This window comes from Cariama cristata, unplaced genomic scaffold (genome assembly GCF_000690535.1).
Source record: "Cariama cristata isolate BGI_N322 unplaced genomic scaffold, ASM69053v1 scaffold3779, whole genome shotgun sequence".
Classification (NCBI taxonomy): domain Eukaryota; kingdom Metazoa; phylum Chordata; class Aves; order Cariamiformes; family Cariamidae; genus Cariama; species Cariama cristata.
In genome coordinates this window covers 5,181-16,119 of record NW_009637272.1, presented here as the reverse complement: position 1 = coordinate 16,119, position 10,939 = coordinate 5,181, and the positions used below count along the sequence as shown (strand labels likewise).

The 10,939-nt window shown below is 39.8% G+C and overlaps 1 protein-coding gene across 1 annotated transcript; it reads right to left on the bottom strand.

Annotated features, from left to right (window-relative positions):
• Positions 1–216: 216 nt before the first annotated feature.
• Positions 217–10,727, bottom strand: ASAH1 (N-acylsphingosine amidohydrolase (acid ceramidase) 1; the record flags this gene model as incomplete). The annotated part of the gene is made up of 13 exons (XM_009708236.1): positions 217–586; positions 1,281–1,337; positions 1,910–2,033; positions 2,267–2,398; positions 3,023–3,104; positions 3,311–3,365; positions 4,577–4,721; positions 6,175–6,220; positions 7,020–7,094; positions 8,003–8,081; positions 9,084–9,170; positions 10,399–10,489; positions 10,681–10,727. Coding segments are annotated over 13 exons (1,110 nt in total), but the record flags the coding sequence as incomplete, so codon positions are not given.
• Positions 10,728–10,939: the final 212 nt, after the last annotated feature.

The following is a 10,939-nucleotide window of genomic DNA, read 5'->3' as shown; positions in this document are numbered from 1 at the left end:
GTAGCCCACTAGCAATTCATCTGAAGTGCTCAGGAAAGAAGAGTAGAACTGTGCTGTCCCAGATGGCCGCCTTACACCCAATTCTTTCTCATGCTTAGTAGGTGCCGTTTTAACTCATGTGTGCTTAGAAGTATTTTAATCTAAACAAACCCAACCAAACAACAAAAAATAACACACCAACAACAAACCAAACCAAGAATAGTGTCAAGACTGAAGAGATCTAGAGCTAACCGCTGAACTCATTTGGCAGAAATCGCTGAAATCAAACCAGACATTCAGTAGTACACATTTCTCGTCAGCAGGACTGCTGATCAGAAAGCAAGAAAGTCCACTGTGAGACAGGGTCCTCCGCTGTTAAAAGCTCATTGACATTTCTACATAGCCATTAGATTTCTGAAGAAAGGAGTTAGACTGAGGAATCTTTTTCCGGAAGTATTGTTTTCTTGGAGGACCTCCAATTCAGACAAGCAGCTTCCAACATAGGAAAGGGACAGGACTACCAAGGACTACAGGGATCTGGGCATTCCCGCAGGTAAGTCTCTGTATGACCATTATACACCTCCATCAGTGTTGTGCACACCGTCAGCTAATAGGCAGGTGGGAGGAAGAAGAAGGAAAAAGAAAAGAGATAAAGCCTCATTAGACCAGTTAGTGAAAAACTGTCTCTGATACTAGCTGAACAGTTCAACTAGAATGAGCATTTATCTTATTTAGTCAACAACATAAAAGTATGAATAGCTTGTGTCCTCAGCCAAGAACGCTGCCTCCACTTAATGCAGTAACTAAACTTTATCATTCCAAAACTCTTCTCACCCCTTTAGTCTTTAGTATTTTTTTTTTCTTTTTCTAAACACCAAAACTTCAAGTTCAGACTAAAACATCTTCTGTTGCAAGAAGAATGTGCCTGTAGTAGCCTAAACCATGAGGTATATCAACTTGTTTCACGCTACTTACAAAGGCATGTATCACAGGTTAATTCAGGTTACAAGGGTCCTCAGGATGTCTGTAGTGCAAATGCTGCCTCAAAGCACAGCCAGCTATGAGGAACGGGCTCAGGCTACTCGGAGTTTTAAAGTTGTAGGGCCTTTGGAAAACAGCTATTCCAGCAATTACATTTTGCTTTTACAAAGTAATGCGGAATTTGTTTTGTTTTTACGTGCATGTTTTGACCTAACCCCCCCTGAATGTACCACCATGACCTCCTTCTTAGATGTACAGTAGTTACTGGTCTGTCCCCTACTCCCCAACTCTAAAACTTTCTGCAAAAATAGAAGCATTACCTTATTGAGGACAGGCTTTGTGGAGAGAACATCATAAATTGCTGGTAAAGAGATGTTCTGAAACAAAATAATACATTGATGTTAAGGGCCATTAACCTGTTACTGTAAATGCTGAGAACTGTAACTTTTTTTACTGCTCAGTTATTATTATTATCCAAGATAAAGCTTTAAGAGTACATGATACTCATACATCTTGCGATCAGAAGAACATGGGTTGCAAAAACTTGAGCAGACCAGATCTCAGTACAGGATGGGACACTTGAGTGTCAGCGTTTGCTGCCTGACAGCGTGTGTTTGAATTTCACTGGTGATAAAACAGCCCAGAAAACACTGAAAATCTCTCTCAAGGTATATCTCCAGGGTTATCCCCTTGTATATGCGGCTGCAGAAAACGCCTGTGGGAAACCCACCTAGATGAAGAGAAAGCCTAAAACCAGAAAACCATTTGTGTGAAGACCCAGCTGGTACTTTATTACCCAGAAGCACAGGCAAATTGTCACAAAACCGTCAGCCACTTCTGTCGTTACAGCTGTGCTTGCAAATGCCCTGAATGCTCCTGGCTATGTCAGATCAGTACTGTAACTGGGGAGTTTCAAAACAGGAAGATGAGGTACTCAGAGGATGTTTACCTCTTGCGTTGTCTGGTTCAGGCATTTCATTGCAGGTGTTCTCCGATTATCCAAGATTAGCGGAGGCTTCCAGCGATCGTAGTTTGTTTCCAACACGTACCACGTACCTTTCTTGATATCAAGGCTGGAAAAGAGGTGTATGTTTGTGTTTTGCTTCTCTAAGCATACAGTAAGTACATATATAGTATATACTACATACAGCTGGATTTTTTTTTAGGCTTGCTCTGGTAATTTTCAGTGACGCTAAAGAAGTGAGTTCTTGCACAACAGAAGTCACAAGAAACACAGGACACAATTATTGCTGGAACCTGTCCTCTTCTGGAAGGCTGAGTGAGGTGTCAGGTCAAGCATACTCACTCCCAGATATCCAGAGTAGCTGTCCTGGAACGAGTTATCACACATCCTTCTCCAGAATTTTTTCCACCCAGTATAAAGTAAGCCGGAGCCAGCAGCCTTGTTTTTGCCAGTTTGTCTTGTGCATCCTGGTAACTGCAGATAACAAAGTAATATTGGACTACTAAATGCTATACATGGTTCAAGTACTGAAGAACGAGTTTCACAGACCCAGGAATAGTTTGGGTAGTTACACCTTTCTTCCCCTTGCACGTACAGAGGAGGAGATTGTATCACAATGAAGGAACACATTGAAGCAAAGCTCCTCCACTCACTTTGTACTCCAAGTATGGTTGTTGAGAGGTGCTCTCTGCACTTTTTCTACATTTAAAACAGGAATAAAATGATGATATGCTGCGTCATATTTCACCTCATTCATTTACTGCATGAGAACTTTGTTTCTGTTTACTTCCTATAATGTACTACTACCTGTTGGATGTGTTTTGATGCAGAATGCCGTTATGCATTCAGATACCGATAGGTCCATTAGAAGAAAAAAAAATAAATCTGAGAAAACAATTTGAGGAGTTTGAAGGGATCATGTGTGATGCCAGCCCACCAGCCAGAGTACCAGCAAAAGCAGAACTGTTTAATGTTAAGGCTTCTGTGAAGGTATCTGTACCATTGCGTACTAAGCATACATCTACAGCATGCATGCCAGTTGAAAGCAAAGCAGATTAAAGCTTTCTTTAGAATATTTGGGGGTGAGGGGGGGAATACCTGGTAGCATTCTCTAATACTGTTCTTGTAAGAAAGCCCATCCACATACCATCTCTTCTACCAAGAAACCATTCGAAGATTCCTGCAAAATATCACTGGTTACAATACTTTGTTTTCAGAAGGTTCACTCATGCTATTCTAACTTTCACAGCCTTTAGAATGAACTGTGTTTTATCGTACGCATCTGGAACCTTTTCATCATTTGTGTGCCTGTTTATTGAGGTAACTGGTACACCCAGGGGCTGGAAAACTTGTACAGAAATAGTGACAGAAATGAACGTTACTCACCAACATAACCACCATCAAGACTGAAACGCTCATTCATTGTCAGAGTGAACAAGTCCTGAAAAGGATTAAACAAATCAACGTTCATCCGTCGCCAGCCCATTAACACCAGTAATAAACAAGAGGCAGCGTTGCAATTTACATGCCAATTGAGCTTCTTGTTCATTAGACTCTTCCTCTTTGAATAATGGGCTTGCAAGATCAAGCCCATGGGGAGAAGACCCTAATTTATCACTGGCTGAGTAAGTAGAACTGAGAATTAATAGTCTTCTGAGCTGGCAGAGCAATCCAGCAAATCACAGTTTTATGCTAAGTAAGTCAAGCCTGTGGCCATTTTTCTCTTGGCCCTTGTTGCATCACTGAATTGTCACTGATTTTCCCTTCCCCTGCTGTACGTAACCTTCTTCTCAGACCTCTGAATACTGTTCTAGTTTGAAGGCAGGTTTTTAAGTCCCACTGCTAAGTACACCTTGATGTGTTATTGCTGTTGACGTGGGCATGCAGCTGTACACAACTCAATCCGTGCTACTTGCAACATGCAATTCAAACTCAAATCCCAGTCTTCTCCAACTAGTGTTTCTTTCAGAGGAAAGTGGAATTCAGCTACACTGGATCATTTTCAGAACAGACTCTTCCTAATTTATTTGACCAGAAGACAAAAATAAATGAATACAGTGCAGGGATTTATGCCAGAAATGCTCTGCTATGGGGGCCACCTATAATAGATGATAAAGGCAGAGCATGTAGAAAAGGAGGAGCTGTGGTAAGCTGGAGACCCTCCTATAGTTCTGTACTGCTGGTTTTTAAGATGCAGATAAACCCCAGATTTCAGGTACCTATTGAAAAACAAAATAAAACAAAAAATCTTGCAATGTAGGACTCCTTTTCCAAGAACGATTGGAGAAAGAATTAAAATAGCCCAAGTAGGCCATTTCACCTCTGGGATCCCGGCAGTATCTATTTGCTAGCAAGAAACTCCAACCACTTGAGCGCTTTGTATTCACTCCTGTTCGTACTCAGAATTCACCATTGTTTTTAAAAATTGTCCAAACAGAACTATTTCATTTAGGCAATCTCCTTTTACAACGAAGAGTGCAGCATTATTTTCTTTTACCTTTCTTCAAATAGCTATATTGCGTACCAAAACAATTAAGAGATCATTTATTAAAAAACATCCCAAGGCAGAGAATGAAAGCAGAAAAGTCGACGTCTTAAAGGAAAGTCCGAAGTGTTATTAACAAGTTGACAAGCCCTCCTTCCCATACTTACAGGTTTGACTCCAGACACCATGCCTATGTATCCTGCAAAATTTGTAGACTTGAATACTGTTTTGTTGTTTCTCTGGAAGTCCAAGTTTACTACTAGAGGCTTCAGTTCCCGAGTTAAAGTCCAGGAATTATTTTTAACATCCCATCTGCAAAAGACAGTACAGCATTTGAAACTACAGTTTGAATTGAAGTTGAAACCTCAGTAGCTTTTAACACTTCCCTTCACATCACCCAGATTTCCTGTGTGTGACGCCTGTCCTCTGATCCTTACTCATGTCAGCCACCACCACTGCTCAGTAGTTACCTGAGCAGCACCAGCAAGGGACAACTGGGATGTCTAAACGCAGATGCAGTCAGTGAAAAGCACTGAGTTTTGCTAGAGTGTATACACTACTTGGTATTAAACAGCAGCCCCGTTACAGCTGGTTCATTGTGAACACATGTAACTTTCCTGCTGGCAAAGGGAGGCTGCTACGGGTACTTCCCGTGACACCAAACCTTCTCTGTCCTGAAAGCATGGGTACTTTGTTCTGCAGCAGAATGAGCCGGTGCCCTCAAATTCTTACTTTTCAGAGGGAGAAAACAAACCACATACTACTGGATTTGTTCTACAGGAAGGGAAGACCCAATTCCAGTTGGTAATATAAGCCAGAACGGTTTGTAGGCAAGAAGGTGCTAAAGAACACTTAGCAAACCATTAAATTCTCTGGAAACAATTGAAGTTCTGGGAACAGCTTTGAAAGTTGCCTGAATTTTCAGGGAGCGTGTTCCCAGTATTTCTGACAAGTGGGGGAAGTTCAACACGAGCCAAACCAAGGGACAAGTGGAGTCACAGTTGACAACGTTTGAGTTTTTGATAGGCAGGTAAGAATTTTAATGAAATGAACATTTAAATTCCATCTGGGCATTAAGAGTCATCTGGATGAGTGACGTTACAAAACATATGGGGATAATAAAAGCAAACACTGAACCACCTGATGGCGAGATATGAAATGAGAACTAAAAGAGAATCCAGTGGTGGGCAACAAACTACAGAGTTTGTATCCAAATGAATGATAATGCTAGATCAGTGAAATACAAATCACTGGCTTCTGAGTAGAAATGATGAATGACGGGAAGTGCCACTAGAGCACAATACAGTAATTAGGGGGATAATTTGGGAAAAAAAAACCCAAAACATAAAACCAAGCCCCAATCCAAAACACATTTCCTGCCTAAACTAAAATTGATGCTTCCATCCCATTGCATAAAGACCAAGATATACTGCACCTCAGAGATAAGGTTACATGGACCGTTCTTTGCTTTGAGGCACTTTTAACTGGAGCTGAGAAAACACTTAAGTAACACTGAATACATCTGTTTCACAGACTCATTCCCAACAGGCTCGGAGTAGTTTGACATAGATCAGCAGAACAATCCTTTTGTTCATTTTAGCCTTTTTTCACAGCATGCAATGCAGAATTACTTGTCAGAGTCTTAACAACATCTAATTCATCATTTAGACTGAAGGAATGCATGCAGGATTTTCAAGTTCAGCTAGCTTTTTCTTTGGGTTTAAAACAAAAATAAAAAATAAAAGGCACAAGTTTAAGTTCTTACCCAAGAAAGAGTCCAAAATCCAAGTTTCTGGCATGGTACAGCTTCCCTACATAACAACAAATAAAAAAATAAATAAAATTGTCTAAAGAAAGAGACATAAATTTCAGCTTAGAAAACCAGGAAACGAGTAAGCAGGGAAAATACCATTGTCTAGTTACCCATTTCACAAGCACAGAAAAATGGTGGGGTTTTTGGGTCAGAGAATTGTTTTGCCAAAACTGAAATCAAGCAATCGTGTAAATTTCTGTCCATCTTGGCCTCGGATGCTTTCCACATTATCATAATGCAATGGTAATACCTTGAGCTTCCTCGAAAAGTGAGATGTTTGTAAACCCTCTGAGAACCCCTCAGAAATTTCCTAAGCTGGAAGAGGTGCAGACAAGGGCTGCAGAACTGAGTGAGAGAAAGAGAGTCTCCTCTCTTAAAACAGACTAGCCGTTTTCTCTAGGACCATACATATGCGATAGCTAGAAGCCAGACGCAAAAGGGATTGCACTAGAACCTCTCATGGCACTGAGAAAGTATCAGGTGTCTGGCTGGTGTTTACTTCCCCTAGAAAAAAAATTGCCACCTATTAAAAAAAACCCAACAAATCCAACCACAAAAAAAACCCCAACAAGATCAAACTATCTTTGAAAGTTTTTTTTTTTCCTTTTTTTTTTTAACATAAGACACCTGTGATCTCTTATGCCCTTCTCAAGGAACACTTTTTTGTTATCATTGCTTTTGGTCTCTCGTTTATTAGACCTTCTTGCCTGCAGTTGAGAAGGACTATGTTTGTATAACTGAGGTGGACTCTCTCCTACATAAGAGAAAACTGTTAACGCTATTCTGGGTTGCATTACCTGTTTTATCTTCCGCCACTATTGATGTACATACAGTAAAAATTTCATAAAAGATGTTAAAAATAACAATTTCCCCTAGAACAAAAAGAAACAAAGTTCAATAGTTTGAAACTTTTGCCATAAACAGAAAAAAAATGGTTAGAAAAAAGCATACTGCAAACTTCAGTGTTCTACAGTATTTCTCTTAAGAATTTCTGTTTAAATCTCAGTTGATCTTTGAAATGACTGGTTCAGCAAAATCAAGAGCTCCCTGAAAGGCAAACAGAAGGATCAGAATCCCTTGGCCTTCTGCCTTACCATACAGAAAGCTGACAGTCATTGCTACTTCCTCCTCGGGAAACTTCAAAACAAGCTATAAAATTCACTTTAAAGAAGCAAGCTGCTCTCTATGCCACTACTCCCATATAAAAGCTGCTGACTAGCACCAGGTGTACTGCTCCTGTAGGAGGGAAGCAGCAGAAGACAGTCTATGGACCTTCTCTGTCTCAATTCTGGAAGCATTCAGTGTCTACTTCTCACCTGGGATTGCATTCTTTTGCAGGAGGTGCGGAAGGAAGGCAGGAGGATATGGCAAGGATCCCAAGGGACAGAAAGCACAGCATGAAACCGAGCCTTGCCTTTTGGTATGGCAACAGCAGACACACAGCTGAATGGGAAACCAGTGAGAATCAAGGATTTCCCCAAATTTGGGGGCACAGGAGCTGAAACTTGCTCCAGTTCCCAAAACTCCAGACTGAGAAGCTACAGCCCTACAGAGAAGTCCCAGCCTGATGAAAGGTTTATGTGATTTATTGCCATTCTCCTCTAAAATACTGCTTTCATTTAGTGTGAGATGCAATTTATCGCTTTATCTACTTAATCAAGAATTTGTTAAAAAGTCACAGATGACTACAACTATACTGCAGATTGGTACACATACTAATTTTAAATGAGTCTGGATGCCTACTTTTCCACTACTTTAATAAAGTGTTGGAAACTATTACCCAAAGGAATCCCAGATGAATTTGCAATCCCTTGGAGTTCTTCATTGAAAGGATAAGGAAGTGTGGCGGTCAGACGAGCCTGAAAGGGAAAGTTTTGTGCGTTATTTGTGTAAATTCACACTATTTTGTTGCTTAAAACAAACCTCTCCCCAATAGGTACATCCTTCTCCCAACTATTAAATTGAGTATTTAATTCCTCCTCGGCCTGTAGAACTTGAGGTTGTTTGTAGAGTACTTGAAAGAAAGTACATACTTTGGGAAAGTAAAAACTCTTACTTACCAAAATATTGACATGTGAGCAATGGAGATTAGCACAATACCTTAATTATCGTTAGCAGCAAGAGACAGAACAGAGTGACGTAGGACTCTCATATCTTAAGAGTTCAACTGGAACTGAGCTTGACGTCAGTGTTTAAGGGAAGCCCTAACTTTCACACACTGGTATGACCTCCCGTATATGCTACCTTTATGTCAACCCTCTCAGGCACATAGGGGGGTACAAAGGAAGTGTGGCCAGCACGACCTAAGGGTGCTGTAAAGAAAGATGGGGACAGATTTGACCTTATGCTGTCTCTAGCCCTACCCTGTTTTCCCCTGTCCTGATTCTATGCCAAAGCCCATTTTCATCAGAACGAAATTATTTTTCCAGATGAGGCTGGTGAAATTTGCCCCTGTAATCAGACTTTTATTAAGGTTTTCAAAACCTGATTTTATTCTACTGTTTAAAAGAAGTTGAACATGGCAAAGGGAATTTCAGTGAAGTGTTTTGCTACAGTGACTGAGTCAGTAGCACGTATGTCTAGCATGACTAATCCAAACTTGAAAAGATTTTGGAAAAAAATTAGAGGAGGAAGAGACACATGCATTTTAGGTTTGATGGTTTCGGAGTAATTCAGAGTAGGAAAGAAAGCAAAATTTCACCAAGAAGGTAAAATTTCAGAGTAACTCTTCAAAACAGCATTTTTGTTCTGGAAGTGGAAGAATTATTACTTGTAAAGTTCTTAATTGCCAAATTTAGTAACATTCTAATCCTGGTAGTCAGAGCATACAGTAATAAAATAATTAAGCTGAAAATACTTACTATTTTGTTATCCACTATGTCAACAACTTTGCCGCTGGGGAAGAAGGTATTTGCTATATCTTTAATATTCTGGACCACAGTCTTCAGCTAAAAAGAACAAGGGCTTTTATGGAATAGAAGATCTTGAGCATAAGAATTGCTGGAATACTAACAGAACTCCTTCACATACTTTCCAAAGAAACATTTTGTTGAAAAAATACGTATTTAAAGAAAGTGCTGAATGTGGTGTTCTTGTTGAGAAAAACACCCCCAACTCCCCATTAAAGAGTCACTCTTCAAGTTTTATTCAAATAACTTTCTAGATTAGCTCTGACATGTCCCTCTACCAGAGAAAATGAATTACAGGTAAAAGCCATCCTTGTCTTCTGCTCCTTTGATCATGTTTTAATACTCTGTACTCTTCTATTTTTAAAAATGTTAATTAAATACTTTTTCCTTAAGCACTGATGTTCTTAAAGCCAAAAAGACTCAATAAATTTCTTCTAAAAGTACATGCTTTCCATTTGAGACATGTGAATGGCCACAAATAGAGTCCCACTATGTGATCCAACTCCAAAGTGCATGAGAGATAAAACCTTTCAGAATTTAAGGTGCAACCTGAAGCTTCCAACACCCACTGGCTTAAATGAGACTTTTAAGATAAATATTACAGTGTAAGAGTTTGTCTGGCTTTCAGAGTTGAAAGGTCAAAAAAAAAAATCCCTGGCCTTTTTGGAGAAATTAAGCATTATTGAATTGAATTTTCAGCAACCTTCAGACGAACAGCTGTTCTAAGCAGTTTGAAATAAGCTCGAGTATTTTTAAAATTATTTCTGCCATGTAAACACCAGTGCTTCTGCCGGCATCCCTGATAATGGCAGGAAATTCTTCATTTCCCCCTCGCCATTTCATCATCTCATGCAGTGTTTTGAGAGAAGCAGGGATGTGCGGAGGAGAAGGGATGCTGGCTCAGTTTCACTTCAGTTTACTGAGGCTGTCCCTTTGGTGTACCCCTCCCGCTTCATTCTATATTACTTCACGACTAAAGGGCTATGATAAATGAAAGCCTCCTTTATGCCGCACCGTTTTTTATTCCTTTACATCCCAAACATCAGTGCCCTTACACTTGATGCTGCTAGCTCAAGTGTTGAACAGAAAAAAGTTTTACTCGAGCAATTACTTTAGCCTAGAATCATATTTAAAAAGTCAACTAGAAATATTATCCCTTTCAGAGAATTTTAGCACAGGTATTCCTTTCCAAACCTTTTTTCAAAAGAAAAGGTCATGCGCTAGTTTTATACCTGTTAAGCTTCAAAGCAAGCTCTGCATTTCATACCTCTGCCTTTTTGTCATGCATCAAGTTATCCCATCTTTTGCTGGGAGGTAAATCAAGATTTATGACATATGTGGGTACATTCCCTTTGAACCTGAAAGATAAGTAGCAGAGTTAAAATTTAAAGGAGGCTTTGAAAAAACATTTGACAAAATAGGTGCTTTCCACCTGTAACTAGCATTTTCTAGATCTGCAACAGGAGCAAGTTACAAAAAATATCCTGTTCAGACTTGTAAATCACTACTTTTCTGTAATTTGTTAGACAAGTTGAATCAGATTACTTACGTTGGTCCTGAAGGAGGGTATGTTTTACTCCTGCACTCCTCTCCATACTGTAAAGACAGCGAAACATTACTATTTAGCTTCTTTGTTAAAACACTTTATTATTCTAGCAGACTTGGTGTTGAATTAAACCTTTAGGACTAGTCAGCTAATTCAATTCATGATGATTTGATAATCAAGGAAGAGAAAGTCTTGGGACTTTGGAAAGGGTGCGGAGGAGAATATGAGAGGTAGGGGACAAACAGCACGTTCCCCATGCTGT